We start from the raw sequence: 19804 nt of genomic DNA on the forward strand, positions 1-19804 counted from the left end.
TGAAGATTGTTGACGTCGTTAGACAATTTTGGTTTTCTAGGACGGCGGTGGTGATCAGTGCAGTTTTCTGGAGGATTGAGACATAATGACAAAAAAAAAGGATTAAGACATAATGGGAAATAAAAAAAATCATTACACTCTCATTATTAATATGAAACTCGTGTGTGAATTCATGTCTGATTCTTTTCAAAACAAGAATGCTGACACTCGTTTAGTGAAATCAGTGTGATACACATGCTCGAATAATAATCCTCTATATATGCATGTGCAGTAGTGCCATACCGAACAGTGAATCCACAATCACCACAAGAAACTTGACCCAATTGAAAACTGACTGCATATTGCAATTAACATCATAATTATTTGTTAAACACTCCACGCGACAAGTGACGAAATGACCAAATTTTCGGACTCATTTAAAATCATAATCAGTAATATCAGTGTGTGAAATTTCATTTCTCTAAATTAGATAGAATTTTTTTGTCAAAATTGTGCACTTTGGGTTAAAAGCACCAAACTATAGCTAGGCACACATATACATTGAACCATTCCGAACATTTATGGATATTGATATGGATCCACTTCAGCAGCGCCACCTGGTTGTAGAAAATCCAAGATGGCCACCAAAATGGTTAAAATCTCTTATGATGTCAATTTATAGTCAATATATCAAAATTGTTTTGTCAATTTTAGTAATATATGCAAAGTTAATTGCAACAATGTTGTATTTAATTCAAACCTAATATGCAGCACCCACTGGTGGCAAAGAAAATCCAAGATGGCAGCCAAAATGACTTAATCTTTAAAAAATGTCAAATGTTTGTCCACAATATCAGTATCATTTGTCCATTGCAATCATTTCAATCAAATTAGGCTTTCAAACAATTCCAAGTAATGCTCTACTGAATGTGTGAGCGTTTGTTACTAAAATTCATTCATTTGAAGCAAGATCTGGATTCCGTAAGGCAGATCTGGGGAATATATTAGACTGCATGAATTTGGTTTAAATTCTGTAACTGAACACAATACAAGACTGGAATCGAATCTTGCCAGCAATTCTGAGAGATAACAATCAAGGCAAAAAGGTCATATTTGATAAAGATAAAGGCAGCTCTTAGACAGCACCAATGCATGTATGGGGACAGATGCTGCACAAACATCCCACACTACAGAATCTTGTAGTCAGGGGTAGGGAGAGGACATGCAGTAATTTATAGATACCCAAGTGGACAACAATTGGTCAGGCACAAATAAGTGTTATGAACTAACACTACACCTGTAAGAAGTCTTGCAATCCTTTGTAAACTTTACACTGCCGGCCTTGAGTACAGTGCTATGTGAAACTTTGAAGGAAAGTGCTAATTGTAACTAAATAACAGAACCGCAAACACATACATTGAACCAATATTCCTGGTCATACTTAAGTAGGAGGTAAGTTGATATCTTAGGTTCATGGCAAAAATGTCAATAATACTTATACATACATTCCTATTTTTTAAGATATGAATCCATTCCCAGATGATTATGAGTGATTTTGGGGTGATCTAATATACTCAAGAACAAAAGTTCCCGCGACACCAATATTTCAGTGTATTTTCAGTAAAGTTTGGTTTTCAATATTGTATGGAATCAAGTCACAAAAACGCAACTGCAACAGAAAAGCATGCATTCCATGCAAAAGTTGACTTTTATGCAAGCCCCATGTATTTCACTACCAAAGAATGGGTATAAAAACATGTGCGTTAACAGGATTCTATATGCATTGTTTAGCATCGTGCTGACAACAACCACTCAGAAAAACAACAAAATTACTCAATTATTCAACATTACGAAATGCCACGCCTGTCCGAAAATGAGCGTCTGCGAGCCATTGGTATGCTTGAAGCAGGATCGAGTCAACGTGATGTTGCAAGACAATTTAACGTCAACAGAAACACCATTTGGTGTTCATGGCAACGTTGGCAACAGACGAAAGCAGTCAGAGACCATCTTCGGAGTGACAGGGCACGCGTAACCAATAATCGACAAGACAAATGGATTCGAACAACACAACTACGAAATCGATTCCATCCAGCAACAGTGACTGCAAGAAACATCCCTGGCCTTCGACAAATACCTTCACAAACCGCACGTCGTCGCCTCAGATGTGCAGGGATTGTCGCCAGAGGACCCGCCAGACGTCCCATTTTGACACGTCGACATGCAATGGGGACAAGTTCTGTTCACTGACGAGTTTCGTTTTCACCTCAGCCACAGCGATGGACGGATTCGAGTGTACCGACGTCGAGGTGAACGTTACGTCAATCATTGTGTCATGGAAGAAGATCGGTTGGGGGGCGGCAGCGTTATAGTGTGGGGTGAGATTACAGCAAGACAGAGGACCCGTCTGATAGTGGTAGATGGGAAATCTCAATCGACAGCGCTACCGCGACGAGATCGTCGGCCCTGTTGTTCTACCGTTTTTGCGTCGTCATGGCCCAGGCATTACCTTTCAACATGACAACGCCCGGCCTCATATTGCTCGACTTGTTCAGGATTCTCTTCAACTAAACAACGTGAATGTCATCCCCTGGCCGGCTCGCTCCCCTGATCTCTCACCAATCGAGCACATGTGGGATGAGATGGATCGGCGCCTTCGACGTCAACCACGTGTTCCACAGACACTCCAGGAACTTCGAAACATGCTCCAGCAGATATGGACAGATATCCCACAGGACTTTGGGCGACGCCTGGTCCATTCCATGAGACGAAGATGTGTTGCTTGCATCGCAACCAGAGGTGGACACACACGCTATTGATTTGTAAATTGACATTTTCATGGGTTTTTTTTATGAAATCACGCATTTTCTGAAGTCAGTATGGCGAATTAAACCATTTGAACACTTACAGGAGTCTTTTATCTGTTGCAAACCGAAATTGTTTCAGATTTGGTAAAAAACAAAACTTTGCATTAAATCTTATTCAATGTCACAGGAACTTTTGTTGTTCAGAATAATGGATACAGTTCACACGGGTGGTCCAGCTGTGCATCACTTCGGGGCATTCCTCAAAATCAAGGTGATATAACTGTAAAGGTGTTCTAAGCGGCGTTAAACTCACCCACTGTCGTTTACGTCTTATTATCAGATCTGACAAACGCATAAAAAGCTCAATTGTATTCACAGAAACGATGTATGCTTAGCTTTTCGTTGTACCCAAGGGCACCTTTACCATCAAATAACATACTTGCTTAGTACTTACGATCTTACGTCTCATACAACCAGTCAGACGTTGGATCTGTTGATGGGTCAACAACAACCACTCCTGATGCAATGCTGGTTCCAATTGGCGTAAATATTGCACAGGGGGATCTCGTGCCTGTATGCGACGCCCCAGAATATCCCAAACATGTTCAAGGGGGGTTCAAATCTGGGCTTCCGCCGTATGCAACAGTCGGTTTAATGTTCCTCAGGGTGTAGACCGTGTTCCGGTGCCTCCAAACTCTCGTTCTGCCATCAGCGACGTGGAGCAGAAAGCGACTTTCGTCTGACCAATGGATCCGTCTCCAATTTTTTCTGATTCCAGTTCTGTCGTGCAGTACACCATGCTAAACAAGCAGCTTTGTAGTGATATCTCAACAAGGGACGCTTTATGACTCATCTAGCCCTCGGCCCTGCTGCTTTCAGCCGGTTCCTGGCGGTTCTGGTGCTGAAACGACGATTGGGCAACCAGAGCTGTTTCAGACGAGTACTTGCTAAAAAGGGTTCTCGGCCTATGAGACAAAGAAGCTCCCTGTCTTGGCGATGTGTCGTCACAGGAGGTCTTCCGGATCTGGGACGGTCCTGTACATCACGGGGCTGAGCATGTTTCTCGACTAAACGGCTTACGACAGTGTGATGATACCCCAAATTCCGACCAATGGTATTACAAGACATTCCTGCGTTATGCATGCCAAATATTTGCCATCTTGTCATGGAATAACTGTTTAAAAACGAGCTTAAGAAAGCAATATTAACGTTTGGATATACTGCTTTTAGAGATATTCGAAGGTAGCATGCTGCACGGGCATATCATGCATGGCACGTGAGCTTTCGTCACACATAACTGATTACATCACCTCGAGAAAACATGATTCTTCCCGTAATTATATCTTTCATGACTTTCAAATATTGGGACCAAGCAATAATTAAATATATTAGGGTGTGCTTAACCTTTTTCCTTGTGTATGCATTATAGGTATATTATTATTTTACTAATTCGGTATGCATTCAGATACATCCAACATAACTATGACAGAACAAGAAATAGAGCTTTGTTTATCGGAACTTGTCGGAAATGAAAAGGTAAGACGATACGGATAATAAATCTAACTCACAGCATTAATTGTTGAGCTGTCCAGTTAAACTAACGCGCCACTCGGTTATTATTCCATATCGAACAAATTGTTTGTGGAGTGCGACTTGAAAAAGTTTCAACTTCCTGATTTTTTATGGTACCCCTCGAGACTGGATCAGAATCGGACCCCGGCTGTATTGCGATCGAGGGGATGTTAGTTTTGAAATATAGTGTACGTAGCTAAGTTCGACAATAATTAAAAGAATTATTTTCATCGCAATGGGCGACCAGACATTGTCACAACCGTTTGATTCTGGTCGGATTACTGTCGGGCCCAGATCACAATATTGTACGGTTATCCAATTCTGTTAGGTTCCTCATCTAATATGTTGAAGGTTCCGTTACGGTTGTCTGATCCCAAATGGATCACGATCGAGGGGACGAGAGCCAAGTGTAACGTGGTTCAGGAAAAATAAATGAAATATTTTCAAATTGATGCAGGTTGAAAATTCAAACCAAGAGAACGTGGATCTGAGGAAACCACAATGGTCCAACAAGTTCCAGGGTATTATTGCAGTTCTTGGTTACTCTGTGGGTCTTGGTAACCTCTGGAGGTTTCCCTATATCTGTCAAAAGAATGGAGGCGGTAGGTACAGTGTATTGCGTATCAAATTGATTGTTCGTGATTGTAAACGTGGTGTCTTCATGTATGTGATGATCATTGAACAATGATGTGTAAATTGAAGTGACAAAAACCTTTTTATATTCATAGGAAAACGATTGTACGATTCCGACTGTACGATTGTTATGATACATGAGCACGTAATTCATGTGCAATTTATTATTGTGTCAAAGGCGATGGAGAAATGTCAATTAATCTCTTTAAATTTGGAAAACTCTACTACAAGAAAATGATAAGCACCACATTAGGAACCACACCCAGGAAACTTGTTGAATGATGGATTAGCTGTTGCATCACTGTTTCTTTGAAGGGGCGTTCCTGATTCCCTATGTCATCTCAACAGCCGTGTTGGCAATCCCGCTCTTCATCCTGGAGGTTTCTCTTGGACAGTTTTCTGCAAAAGGGCCAATTAAGATTTGGGCAATATGTCCACTCATGACAGGTAATGACAAGTCTACATGTAAGTAAACAATCTGCTTGGAATTAGCACTTATGACGGTACAGGATACACTGCAACTTCGCAGACCACAAGCACTTGTTGCACGCTGCGTGATTAACTGTGTCAGGTTCCATGACAAAGGTGTAAGTTTCTTATTATTACTATGCAAACTGTTTTAGGAATGTGTCTTTGAAATTTCTGTGCCTGTTTCTATTTAGGATGCGTATATATTCCATTGGTTGGTAGCCGTCTTCTGGTTTTCTTTAGTAGGCCTTAGTATCGCATACACGTTATGTACCATATACATGAATAGAATAAACTATCTATGAGTAATGATGCATTAACTGTGTGCCTAGGTCTTGGATTTTGCATACTAGCCGTCAGCTCTATCATCGTCCCGTACTACAGCGTGATGTTTGCCTGGGCCCTCTACTACATCTACAACTCCTTCTCAGCCGTCCTCCCCTGGACCACGTGTGGCAATCCCTGGAACACACCTTTGTGTATGGTTGTAGGCGACAATGGAGTTAATAGTTCAATTGACATAAAACCAACTCAAGAAAACGTCACTACACCACATACAACTGTGAGCATTGGCCATGCGAAGTTTAACAAAACTCAAAAAGCTTCGAATGTTTTTGGTCATACATCAACGGAAGAGTTCTGGCAGTGAGTTTTCTGTTATTACTATGTATTAACCAGTTGTCTTTTAAACAAAAGCAAATCTTCAGTCGTCTCATTTTTTCTTTTTTACTAAGGATCGTGGGTACGAATCCCCGTTCGCCTTGATTATGTTTCTCGGTCTGTCAGCACCATGCCGGTGCTCGTGGGTTTCACCAAAGTTGTAAAAGTCAGAAACCTGCATCATGTTTTGCTTTACTCTCAAGTTTCGCTGACCCGTCATGGTATAACTGGGATAGTGTTTAAAGCAGCATTGAACCCAGCTCATTCACTCCTTTTTTGCACTCACTGGAACAACCCCTTGTGCCAATAAACGTGCATACTTGTTGTTCAATTACGCTCATGATGTAAATTCAAACTATTTTTGGCTCCCAAGACTCATCATACTGCTATCAACCTGTTGGTCATATAATCACAGGTGACTTCTTAATAACAACCTTCGTCAGTTACACAAATATGGACATATTGAGCAGTCTCCTACCAATTGGGACCACAACTTTAAAATCATTACCCTTATTGTCGAAGCACATGCAAAATAAATATGTGTGTGAGTATGGTTTTTTTTACGCCGCTTTTAGCAATAGTCCAGCAATATCACGTAGGGGGACACCAGAAATGGGCTTCACACATTGTACTCATGTCGGGAATCGAACCCGGGTCTTCGGCGTGACGAGCGAACACTTTAACCACTAGGCTACCCGACCGCCCCGCACCAAAGGAGAAGTCGAACGTCTTTCAGAGTGTGTCAAGACTGTACGTGATGTTATCATTGGTGGAATGCACAAACTGAAAGAAACATTGGAATAAATCCATTCTGTCCCAGTCAACTGTTATCCAGAGTCTGGCTGTCCTGCATGAGATATATATAGTTGTTCCCACCGACAAGGCTTCATAAATATGACCATTACATGTAAGCATCACAATATTACTTGTTTGATCAAAGAGCTTGGTTCAAAGGACATATGAAATACTGTCACATATGCCAGTATCTTAACTGAGGAAGTAATCGGCCAAAATGTTTGACTTGACTTGACTCTAAAACCTGAAAACATGTCCCATTCCTCTTTTGACCTGGATAAGCACGGGACCACATGGTACAAGTTTAAAAACTTTGAACCAGAGGAAACGGTTTCACTGGTCTTCTTAGCTAGTTTAGGAAGGTAAATCAGCGGAAGGAAATTAGCTATTTGGCAAGTGTTCAACGTTAATGATATAAACTGAATGCCTATGCTTTATCACGTCTGTACACGTATGCTGTCATTATGTGTCATAACGTCCCCAGGAACAAGGCTCTAGGTGTTTCGACAGGGATAGATGACCTCGGCGCGATGCAACCACATCTCGTGATCTGCTGGTTTATCACATATGTTGTTGTCTTCCTTTGTATCATGAAAGGAATCAAATCCCTTGGAAAGGTGACATCTATTTGTTCTTCTTTAACATTAAATCTGATAAATTTGTTTAGTTTCCATCATATCCGCGAAGATCCGGGTTAGAATTGACATTCAGCAAGCAATGCTTGTCGCAAGAAGCGACTAACGGGAACGGGTGGTATATAGCCGTCATGAAGCTGAAGTATTGCTAAGTGCATAAACAACAAACAAACAGACAACAGCGTACAATGTTAAAACAAAACAAATCATTCATTTTACAAACAATGCAACATACAGGAAATCTGACATGTTTTGTTTGTTGTTTAACGCCGCACTCAGCAATATTCCAGCTGTATGTCGTTGGTCTGTAATTAATCGAGTCTGAACCAGACAGTCTAGTAATTGACATCATGAGCATCGATATACGCAATTGGGATACCATGACATCCATCAAGTCAGCAAGTCTGACCACCCGATCCCGCTAGTCGCCTCTAACGACAAACATAGTTGCCTTTTATGCCAAGCATGGGTTGCTGAAGAACTATTCTAAACTAGATCTTCACGGGTCTAATCTGACATGAACATCACGTAATCCATGAATGATATGCTTCTGAATCCCTTTTTCTGTTTTGCTTCTTCTCTTCATCGTAATCTTAAAATTCATGAAATGTATTGCATCTTTACAGGTGGTGTATGTGACAGCGTTGGTGCCGTATGTCCTACTGTTTGTTTTCCTGGTAAGGTCGTGCACGATGCCGGGTGCTGTGGATGGTATTCTGTTTTTCCTAACTCCAGATTTCACGCGTCTGCAGCATCCCCAGGTCTGTTGAAGTCATACCAATTTTACTATTGTTAAGACAGTTAACAATCATGCTTTTTCATTCAGTGAATCTATGTTTGACCATGATTCAGTTGATAACTACACAATAGCTGTAAATCTGACACCCTCTCAAGAAGGACATCATCTGGATTGGGTATTGGTTGTGCATAGACATATGTGCTTGATGATTATTATTGGGTTTTTTATATACATGATTGTATATTGGTAACAAAAGAAAGCATTTAATGATCCATTCACCTAATTTCACCACTAATTTGTATTTTACGCCCACAAGAATCTGGTTCGGCAGATATCGAAATATATAGAGGAGAGAAAAAATAAGATTTTCCCATGGGATAGAGTCCTTGATTCCTGAAATCTATTACACAATCTACAAAAGTTCACACTCTGATTCGCAACCAATGACATTTTCAAGTATCGATTTCATATGAAATATATCTTCACCAAAATTAAGATACAACTGGTTTATATCTGAGATCGTATATCTATGATATGTAGGTTATATAGCTACTGACACAGATAGAAGAGACACTTTCACTACCACTTCGTCCCTATATGTCACAGCGCGCATTGTATCTACAGGTGTGGTTAGAAGCCCTGGTCCAAGTGTTCTTCTCTGTTGGTCCTGCCTGGGGCACCCTTATTGTCATGGCAAGCCACAATTCATTCAACTCGAATGTCATAAGGTATGTTTGTAGTTTGATTTTAAGTTGTTTTCTTTCTTCACTTCAACCTGTTGGCCACAACAGAAATACAGGATGATGCATCGTCTTGTTGGAAAAGAAAGAAGTTGTCTGCCACAAAAAGTCACGTTGTTGCAATGGGTTTTCTCGAACGTATACTTTTCAATATAAGTATTTACTAATGACTCTATTTGAAGAATACCTTTCAATATTAGCATTTATTAATGACTTTCTTGATCCTCTTAAACTATATAAGGTTTACATTCCACTTTGTATGTTCACGTCGGCTGGCTCCACGCAATTAGGAAGACATAGACAATTTGAAGTTTCCTTCTCATTAGTGAAATTTCCAATGTGAATTTACATTCATTTACAGAGACTCTATCATCGTGACCGTCATTGGCGAGTTGACAAGTGTGTTTGCTGGCTTTGTTGTCTTTGCAACTGTTGGATTTCTGGCTCATAGTTTACAACAACCTGTAGCTGATGTAGTCACTTCAGGTGAGGTTATAGTTGCTGCAATGAATTGTCTTAATATAGTAATCCCAGTACAGAATTGCCGCAGTCGCCCTACTGCCGTGCGTTGTCAGGCAACAAACACATACTTCCTTCTTCTATGAGTGGCGGATGCTACCGGTAAAGCAGGGTATGCTAACCCTTATCGCGTGGTCCATTCATATAATGTTCACAGGTATTTACCTTCTAAACCCGTGAAGATGCACCCGGGGTAGAATAGGTCTTCAGCAACCTTTGCTTGCCGTTAAAGGCCACTATGCTTGTCGTAAAAGGCGACTAACGGGATCGGGTGGTCAGGCTCGCTGACTTGGTTGATGCATGTCATCGATCCCAATTGCGTGGATCGATGCTCATATCAATCGCTGGATTGTCTGGTCCACACTCGATTATTTACAGATCGCCGTCATATAGCTGGAATATTGCTGAGTGCGGCGTTAAACAACAAACCAACAAACCAATCATATGGTATAACGTGTAACGTCCCGTGAAAATTCTTTTTCTACCTGGCACACAAGGTAAGCTGTGTAATGTTTAGTATTGTGTGATGTCGAAATGTTGTGAGTTTGGGTTTGGATGTTTTTTTCTTGTAGGTCCTGGCATAGGATTCATCGTGTACCCAGAAGCAGTTGCATTACTGCCGCTCCCTCAACTGTGGTCTGTCTTCTTCTTTACAACAGTGCTGATGATGGTGGTTGACTCGATGGTATATATGGCCGACAACTCCCTTTCCATAATCATACAAAATCTCTGCATGTGTGAATGAATCACTATCAAGTAGTTATTATACCAGACAATCAAATATGAGCTGAAATACCATATATTCTAGACAACCAGATATTAAGGGAAATATCATATATGGACATGCATTTTGTATGTAATTATTGAAAATAAACCACCCAAATTATATTACATTAAGAAGGTTTGTCATTTTTATATTTCCGTTGAAGTGTTTGTGAAATACCTTATATGGCCATGCATTTTGTTTGTAAATATTGTTCGGGGGGGACACAGATTACACTACACCGTGCATAAATCAGGCGTGGTATGCATTAATGTGAGGTGACAAGACGTTTGAATGTCATTGCTTAAATATATCTATCGAACTTCCGTTGAAGTGCGTGGTTTTTTTAGAATTAGAGTTGGGGCATGTTGAGAAATACCTTATATGGCCACAGATTACATTACACAGTGCATAAATTAGGCGTGGTTTGCTTTAGTATAAGATGAAAAGATTGTTCGAATTTCATTGCTTAAATCTATCTATCGAACTTCCGTTGAAGTGCGTGTTTTGTTATGAATTATAGTTAGGGCATGTTGAGACAGCTATCGGTTGTTTGGAAGATCTATTGCCACGGCGATTTCACATCAAGCACCTGCAGACTATCATGGCTGCTGTGTTCTTGGGAGCTGTGATCCTTTCTGGCCTTGTTTTCACAACTCATGTAAGTATGGTGCTTGAACTGAAACTTAGCCAATAAATTACTTATACTTACCAGGATACATAAAAGGGTTGTATCAACACCGCCATTAACCATCTTTCCTTAAGTGCACCGTACCATGTTGTAGACACAAAATCACATTGAGTTTTCAAAATATAAGTATTTTTAAAGGCTGGAGTAATTTATCGTCTCTCTCAACTATTATTGTGTGCCTTGGAACACCATGAGGTGAGGTCCATATTCAATATTTGTTTTTGCACATGTAATATTTGTGTCAGCACATTTTGCAGTATAATTCACAATACTTTGTGCTTGCCAATAAGACATATACATGTATTGCAGGGCGGAGTCTACGTTTTCCAGTTAGTTGACTGGTACTTTGCGGCAGTGGCTTGCTACGTCATTGCTGTTCTCGAGTGTGTGGCTGTTGGATGGTGTTACGGTAGGTATACTCTTCCATATAAACAAAATTGCCGTGTTCTAAATTTCAATTTTAATTTGAAATTCAACCATATAGTGTCAGTTTCAAATAAAGTATTAATCAATAATCAATAAGTAAACATCAGTATGAGAACATGCCTATTAAGTCATACACAGTCAATTTGTCTTTGTTTAACTTTATTCTACTACTTGAGATTGAAGTCGAGAAAATGTTCAATAGTGATTCTTCTCATGTTTTAAGAAAAATTGTTTTTTTATTCTGCAATTACAAAATGAATTCAAGGTAGAGGTGTATTTGCCATTGATTGAGTCAGTCAATTGGTCTTTTTGACGTTATTATAAACGATACCAGCTTTACGCTATATGTGCTGTCAGCTTCCGTACAAAGAGAGATAGATTGTCCAGCAAATGTACCACCATATCCGTGTCTCAAAGATTAACCATAATCCTTTAATATAATCATGGAAGGACTTTTTTATATTCACATTGAGATCAGTGGAATTACTACCATGTGGATTCTAAAAAGCGGATTTGCTTGTCTACTAACAATCTCTGAAAAGAAGCAGGTTCAATTCTGACAAAACATTTTTAGCTTTCAACTTTTACATTACTTTCCATGTGACAAACTAAAGGGAAAACTTCATTCCTTGATCCATGGGGCTTTTGTTACAAAACGTGGTGACCATAGATATAGTAACATATCTATCGTCAGAGGTTCAGGTCAATTTGTCCAAAATGAAAGCATATGCCGTCTGAAGTTTACTGAGAACACTATATGTGAAATGCTGGACTTCCTCATTGATAACATCTATGTACAATTTGGGGGTGAGACTTTTAGGCAAGAAGTAGGCATCTCAATGGGAACTTATTGCGCTTCCCTTCTTGTGTATCTGTTTCTGTATGCATATGAACGAGATTTTTGCTCGGATTGGCAAAGTCAAAACATGGCAAACAAACATACATGAATGTGTTTGTTTTTACTGTTAAAATGACTGTGTATGCACATTATTCCATGCATATTCGACCCGTGAAGATTCCGGGATAGAATAGGTCTTCAGCAACCCATGCTTGCCGTAAAAGGCTATTATGCTTGTCGTTAAAGGCGACTAACGGGATCGGGTGGTCAGGTTCGCTGAATCGGTTGATGCATGTCATCGATCCCAATTGCGTGGATCGATGCTCATGAAATTAATCACTGGATTGTCTGGTCCAGACTGGATTATTTACAGACCGCCGTCATATAGCTGGAATATTGCTGAGTGCGGCGTTAAACAACAAACAAACAAACAAACCATGCATGCTTCGATCGTGTGTTGAGCATCCTGAGGTAAACTACTTTACCCACTCTTCGAAACGTTTCAAACCTCGTTTCACCTCGTTGGCTAGATCACTTACCGGTAGCTGTAAGGGAAGCGTTTGTGTGGTATTGCACAACATGTTTTGTATATATTATTCTCACACGAAAAATATCACATCAAAAAATTAAAAAATAATGTATTTGACAGGTGTCAAGCGTTTCTCTGCTGATGTTCAAATGATGATTGGGAAACGCCTGCCTGTGATCTACAGAGTAGCATGTTTCATCGTCGTCCCTGCTCTCTTGACTGTAGGTGCTTTGATGTCTAATTATTCTAGTATTCGATTTTACTAAGACAACTATTTCGAATCCAATTGGCTTATCGTCCCTCGGAATGCCTCACTGTCAGTGGTTAAAAGCAACCTTACTGTTATGTAACTGTGGCCAGAACCACATATTTGCATAAACAAATCCAAAGAGCGTAAACTATTTATTTTTGAAATCTGTTTCAACTTTCAATTCAGTGATCATAGTGGTTTAGTATAGCCCTGAAAGCGACCGAGTGTGATCTATTTAACTTAATATGTGAATCGAACTTCCACTTATTTGCTTCTGGATGAAAAAAGCAACTTCAGAATGTTGATCGTAACTAAAATATGTCTTTGCAGACAGCTTTGGTGTTGACGTTGGCTTCCTACAAGCCTCCGAGATACGGGGAGTACGACTATCCTATGTCTGCCGTCGTCCTCGGCTGGTTCCTTGCTCTTGTGTCGGTTGTTCCTATCCCAGTGACCATGGTCATACAAATACTCAAGATGGAAGGATCCCTGGCTCAGGTGGGAGATGTGCATAGTTTTATTATATTCTGTGAAATGCACAAAGAGACGTTTTCGCGTGATTAGACCCAGTGTAGAATGGGTCCCAGTAATCTGTTGCTTCTCGAAAAGGCCGGTTGGATTTAGTTGCGGGCTAGGTTGATGTGTATCAAGCTATGATGGCATGGGACGTTGTTCATAATATCGACCACTGGTGTGCCTTGCCAACGCTCGAATATGTACATACTATACAGATTTACCTGCGACAAAAACAAGAAACAACAACAAATATTTAACATATTTTCATCATGAAGAGTGGAGAAAATATGTACCTGGCGATTTGGGTGTTCTGAAAACAGTAGAACTACTTGATAGTGATTCATAAACACATGCTCATGATATTGTCGGAATCGTACAATCGACTCTACTTTTAACAGAGATTTCGTATGAATGTTATTCAGAATACAACGGAAACTTTGATGGATAGACATGAAACTTTGATGGATAGACATGAAACTTTGATGGATAGTCATGAAACTTTGATGGATAGACATGAAACTTTGATGGATTGCAACTTCTTGTTTGAAACTTTTCATCCCTTCCTCGGGTGATTATGTAAGGTCAACAACTTCTTGTTTGCAAAGACGTTTCAGGGCTACTTTTGGTCCCTTTATCATGTTATAAATATGTATCTTATGAAGGGGCTACAAGTAGGTCTGAAACGTCGTTGCAAAGATAGAAAAAGACGTCTGATTATAATAGGTTTTCCTATCAAACTTTACAGACTTTATTCACGTGGTGTCAAGAGTCAACGGTATCGACAGGTGGCACCTCTCATTTGCCCATGTTTCATTAACTATTACATAACGCAGTTGTATGTTTATCATCAAGTAATATGTATTTATGTGGTGCAACGTTATAAACTAATCCTTTCTCTTTGAATTTCACGACTTCTATAAAGTGTCCACTTAGGCGAATAAGTTGCACACGTGTCACCAATTATATACTAATATACTACTGGTAAGCCAGGATAAGTTGAGTTGTGACCTGACAATTAACCTCGTATGACTATGTATGATGGCTGCCTACTTGCACATACCATTGTGAAACAAGGGGTAATGGGTGGTCCGCGACAAGTAGTACGATGACTATATGCATGTCCTGTCTCGGCTTACAACGAGTTCTTGTGGCGAGTTCAATAGGTACCCGATGACTGTGGAAACGGTGGCAGCACATATACATATATAAACAACAATTGAGAAGTATCGTGACAATGAAGGAAATTCATTTGTTGTAGAAATGGAATACTTTTCACCCACGAGCGCAATAATGAATAGTGGCATGTCATTCATTGTGAAGGGCGGTCGGGTAGCCTAGTGGGTAAAGCGTTGGCTCGTCAGGCCGAAGACCCGGGTTCGATTCCCGACATGGGTACAATGTGTGAAGCCCATTTCTGGTGTCCCCCGCCGTGATATTGCTGGAATATTGCTAAAAGCGGCGTAAAACCTCACTCACTCACTCCCTCATTGATGGTTGAGACCTTAACGTAGTAATAGGTGACTCAATGACATGTCCCGTACTTACCCCCATTAGATTGTTTGTGGGGTTTCAACATACTGTAAACGTAAGGTTGCTAACTGGAAATATATTGAAATAACTGGATAACCATAGCAGTAGTCTTTACATTCTGATATCTGATATCTGATAGCCTGTATAGCATAGTATAATCGTATAGTAAAATATCACACCCCTCTATATACATGTAGACAAGGAGTGACACCCGCCATCGTGGTTCTTATTCAAGATTTCGCACTCGGATCGAATCATAGCTCATTATCGCATGAAATATGAATGTCACTTATTTCAACCTATTGGAACTTGCTAAACAAACCATAGGCTATATAATCGTGTTCATCTGTGGTCACCTTACCTCGTATTTATTTTAAAACAACCGGGTGTCACTCCTAGTCTATATGTTTATAGAGGGGAGTGCTTTTTTTCTATACGAATATATTATGCTATACACGCTATCATCGAGTTCCTGTGCCTCAAAATGGGTCATTTTGGGACAGTGTGGTGCACATGCGACCACTTTTCATCAGTAAAAATGATTGGGCGGTTATCGGTATAATTTTTATTTGCACGGAAGTACTGCATAAGCTTTGCAACAATATATTTCCGTTCCATTAACACCTTGCGATTTGACTGCATTTTACGCCATTTAAATCATATGTGTTAAGCTTTATCAAGAACCGTCATAATTCAAATCAGGTTTGAACATAGATACTGGAAGATTTTTCACACTACATACGAATTATGTACAAATTGGCGAACAGCGCACTGGTCGAAATCGTCGCGACAAACTTGGGCTAATGCCACAACTCTCGCCTTTGTCACGATTGATACCTTGTGATGTATTGCCCTGTAGCGTAGATACTGACAGACCACTGGCAATGGTAGCTCTTGAGCTCTTGAGTGAGTGAGTGAGTGAGCTCTTGAGTGAGTGAGTGAGTGAGTGAGTGAGTATGGTTTTACGCCGCTTTTAGCAATATTCCAGCAATATCACGGCGGGGGACACCAGAAATGGGCTTCACACATTGTACCCATGTCGGGAATCGAACCCGTGACGAGCGAACGCTTTAACCACTAGTGGTAGCTCTTGACAGGGGGGGGGCACGGGTGGCCCAGTCATGCAAGGCACCGCGATTCGCTGTTCAGAGTTGCGTCCCTTGGGCACGCCAGAAACCTATGATTGTGGGTTCGAATCCCGGTTTTCCCCTATTATGTTTCTAGGTTTGTCAGCACCGTACCCGGGCTCTTGGGTTTCACCAGAGGTAAACGTCTGAGACCTGCATCACTTCGGGCTTTCCTCCCACATTAAGCTGACACGCCGCGATATAACGTAAATACTGTTAAAAGCGGCGTTAAACCCAACTCACTCACTCACTCAATGCTTGAGATGTATTTGTGCATTCTTTCTCGGAGTAATTTATGACATTATCGAGCCTAAGAATGTAATCTTGCTTTGACATTAACTTCTATCAAACGACTTTTAGAGCCAACTTTTCTCAAACGCGTTTTGTGAGCTGCTCATTCTTGATTACCAGTAGTTTATTGCTAACATTTGTCGTGACTGATAATTCTGTGTGTAAAGTATGGATTCAGTACAACGTTTTATATTTACCATGTGTTATCGGGACATCACATTTGTATATGGTCTATCTTGTTATTGAATGAGGGGCGGTCGGGTAGCCGAGTGGTTAAAGCGTTTGCTCGTCACGACGAAGACCCGGGTTCGATTCCCGACATGGGTACAATGTGTGAAGCCCATTCTGGTGTCCCCCGCCGTGATATTGCTGGAATATTGCTAAACACGGCGTAAAACCATACTCACTCACTGTTATTGAATGACATCGTGTTTGACGCATTAACTGTTTTATGTCTGTCTATTGTTTCAGCGTATTAAAGCTTCTGTGATGCCCTCGCGTGCGTGGCTGAGATTAAGACGGCAACATGGACTGGAAGACGAACAAGAGTCCATATCTGTGAAGGATAACTTCCTGTTTATGATCGGACGTTAGTCCCACACCAGTGCATCATGTTGTTTCAGTATCTCCTGCTCTATACCTGTGAATGTGTTCCCAACTTGCTGACTATTGGTAAGCGTATTCTTGGAAGGAAGTGGTGAATGGATGGGCAATTGTCTTAAAACTTGTCATATGTGGATTTCCGGTTAGAAGATGTAAGCTGCACCAACGAACTTGGTCATCCCAATCAATTGTTGTTTGTTTAAAAATCTAAACTAATTTGAGATCAACGTCTCAAAAATGCGCAAAGGAAATAACTTTGTGAACGAAGCAAAGGAAATGTTAAACGGTTACCTTTGATTGGACACAAACTTTCAACAATAAAAATACTTTCCAATATACCCGCAAAAGAGATATTAGATATAAATATATTTATGTAATCATATAAATAATCAACAGATGATAATCGATTGTTCACAATTGGTACACATCATTGCCATTAACCTAGGTTCCATATGGCACTCATGGAACAGTAGATTCTCAGGGTGAAAGGTCATTTCAATATCTTGTATGGCCACCAGTAGAGTCTAAAACTGACTGACATCATCGTCCCGTGGAAGCGAACAGATGCAGAATTGTGGCCTGGGGAATGTTCACCCACTCTGGCTGCAGTTCTTGCGCTAACTGTCTGGGGTTGTTACTGTTATCTGTTTGTTGCTGACGTGCTCGCAGCAATGGTCCAGTGCATCCAATAAATGTTCGATTGAGTTTAAATCTAGAGACCTAGGATATGGCAGGACCTGGATGTTGTGATTCCTAAAAAAGCTGTTGTCAGTCTTGCCTCGTGAGGTCGGGCATTGTCTTGGAAAATGACGTTCGCTTGTTGCGTAATGGGAAGGACGTGTGACTGAAGAACCTTCATCCGTGTAACGTTGAGCCGTTAAATTCCGCAGTTGCACCAAGTCTGCTGTACCAGTGTAGGAAATGGCTGCCCCCATCACCACACCACCACCACTAAATCTGTCCTCTTCCTGTTTGCAGTTTCTTGCATAACCTTCCCCGCGACGCCGGGAAAAGACGATGTTTACCATCTGCACAGCGAAGCATAAAACGTGACCCGTCACTAAACGAAACGTGTCTTCATCGCAGTACTCTGTGACCTTGACAACCATTAACGTTGCAGGCAACGATGCAGGTCCGTCAAAATGACACCCGGTCGTCTTGCGCGAATACCTTCAGCGCGTAAACGGTTCCTCACTGTCTGGGCTGATGTCCTACGCAATCCTAGTATTGGCTTAGTTGTAGAGATGGGCGTGGTGGTTCTTTCACTTAAGTGACGTAGCCTTGGGAATCTACTCTAGTAGTGACACGTTGTCGTCAGGATCTGGAAAGGTCCTTTGTGTCCCGTGTGTCTGATAACGGTTCTATAGTTTTGTAATGGTGCTTAGTGCTACGTGGAAAAACCTTGCTGCAGCTGAAGATAATTCTCCTGTTTGAAGTCGGGCGATGGCGTTGTTGCGTTGGACTTCCGTCAGTCCTGGCATGTTTTCGCTGTTAGATTGTGATGTCATTGAAATGAAAACCCAACGTTTTCATAGCCGAAAAAAGTGATGTTGCACGTGCATGTCATGTTGATGTGTTTCGGCGCCAGGCTCTCATGTGGTTGTGTTTTTGCGATTTGCCATCTTTTCACTAATTTTTTCAGTACCTCATTCTTTCCACACAAATCAATCCCAGCTCATGCAGAAATGGCAAATTCATTTTGGGTATTAATTCAGTCCGGATGCCGTGCCGGTTACACTCTGTTAGATATTTACAATTTTACTACCTTTGCTTTTCCTTTTATCCAGAGTATATATGAGTTATTACTCCATATAATCAAAGTAAACAAGAAAATATAACACTGCAAAACGTTTTAACAATGTTGAAATAATGCTTGAATAAAAAGAATCGTGACATTTATACAGCCCTAAAGGACAAGTTCGGGTAATAAAAACAATTTGATTGTCATTCATCAATTGGGCGTGATTACAAACGAACTTTTTCTGAAGTAAATTAATTACGATCCCAAATTTCATAGCCTTTTCGGTGCAATATAGATGCTTAAGAACGGTTGAAAAATCGTCAAGAAAACGTCCAATTACCCGCGCAAAAAGACGTTTTCGTGTTTGCAGTGGAGTAATGTCTCTTTTTTAATATCCGAACACTGAACACCAGACAGGAACTCTCTGATTCAGAATGATACGTGGACAATAACATGGATTACCTGAACTCCATGTTACTGAGATCGAATTCTCGCAGAATGCTCAAACTTCACAATCATTTTATGCACTCTTGTGAAGCTTATGACCTAATCTCTTTTCTCTCGTATTGATTGATCTCCCTTACTGGTGTTCTTGAACAAGTCTTACAGCACGCTTCTATGTATATGGCCAATTTGCACCAGAATTGCACCTTAAAAGCTGTTAGAGGTTTGAACCTTTACGTGTACAAGACATATTGGACCCCTAACGTTGGTGATATTCTGGATACTCAGTGTCACATGTTAAACGCATATGACAGCCACGCATAAATGCGATATTGGTTAGTGTTGCTATTTTTACATCTGTCATATCATTGTTTTTTACAGCTGTCATTAAATCTTTGCTCCTTGCTTATAAGTTTCAAGTTGAAAAGGAAATTATGTTTTATATTAAAGTGTTGCTCTCTCATTCCATTTGTGAGTATTGTTTTATTAAACTTCGGATATTCATTCA

General features: G+C 40.5%; 1 protein-coding gene across 7 annotated transcripts in view; it reads left to right on the plus strand.

Annotated features, from left to right (window-relative positions):
• LOC124140854 (sodium- and chloride-dependent glycine transporter 2-like) overlaps positions 1-19804 on the plus strand; it is a 46590-nt gene extending 26786 nt beyond the window's left edge. For 2 of the 7 annotated variants that reach the window (XM_048397612.1, XM_048397613.1), the window contains exons 2-15: positions 4252-4322; positions 4816-4960; positions 5307-5438; positions 5792-6104; positions 7399-7531; positions 8176-8310; positions 8913-9016; positions 9390-9514; positions 10120-10232; positions 10834-10971; positions 11311-11410; positions 12915-13015; positions 13375-13542; positions 16980-19804. In XM_048397612.1, coding sequence (XP_048253569.1) covers positions 4252-4322; positions 4816-4960; positions 5307-5438; positions 5792-6104; positions 7399-7531; positions 8176-8310; positions 8913-9016; positions 9390-9514; positions 10120-10232; positions 10834-10971; positions 11311-11410; positions 12915-13015; positions 13375-13542; positions 16980-17102 — 1901 coding nt within the window. In that variant the 3' untranslated portion in view covers positions 17103-19804. Of the gene's footprint in view, positions 1-3454; positions 3901-4251; positions 4323-4815; positions 5012-5222; positions 6105-7398; positions 7532-8175; positions 8311-8912; positions 9017-9389; positions 9515-10119; positions 10233-10833; positions 10972-11310; positions 11411-12914; positions 13016-13374; positions 13543-16979 lie in introns of those variants that run through there. The other 5 variants (XM_046508652.2, XM_048397616.1, XM_046508647.2 and 2 more) reach the window with 4 other exon arrangements.

Source organism: Haliotis rufescens, unplaced genomic scaffold (genome assembly GCF_023055435.1).
Source record: "Haliotis rufescens isolate VD_foot unplaced genomic scaffold, xgHalRufe1.0.p SCAF_17, whole genome shotgun sequence".
In the NCBI taxonomy this organism is placed as follows: domain Eukaryota; kingdom Metazoa; phylum Mollusca; class Gastropoda; order Lepetellida; family Haliotidae; genus Haliotis; species Haliotis rufescens.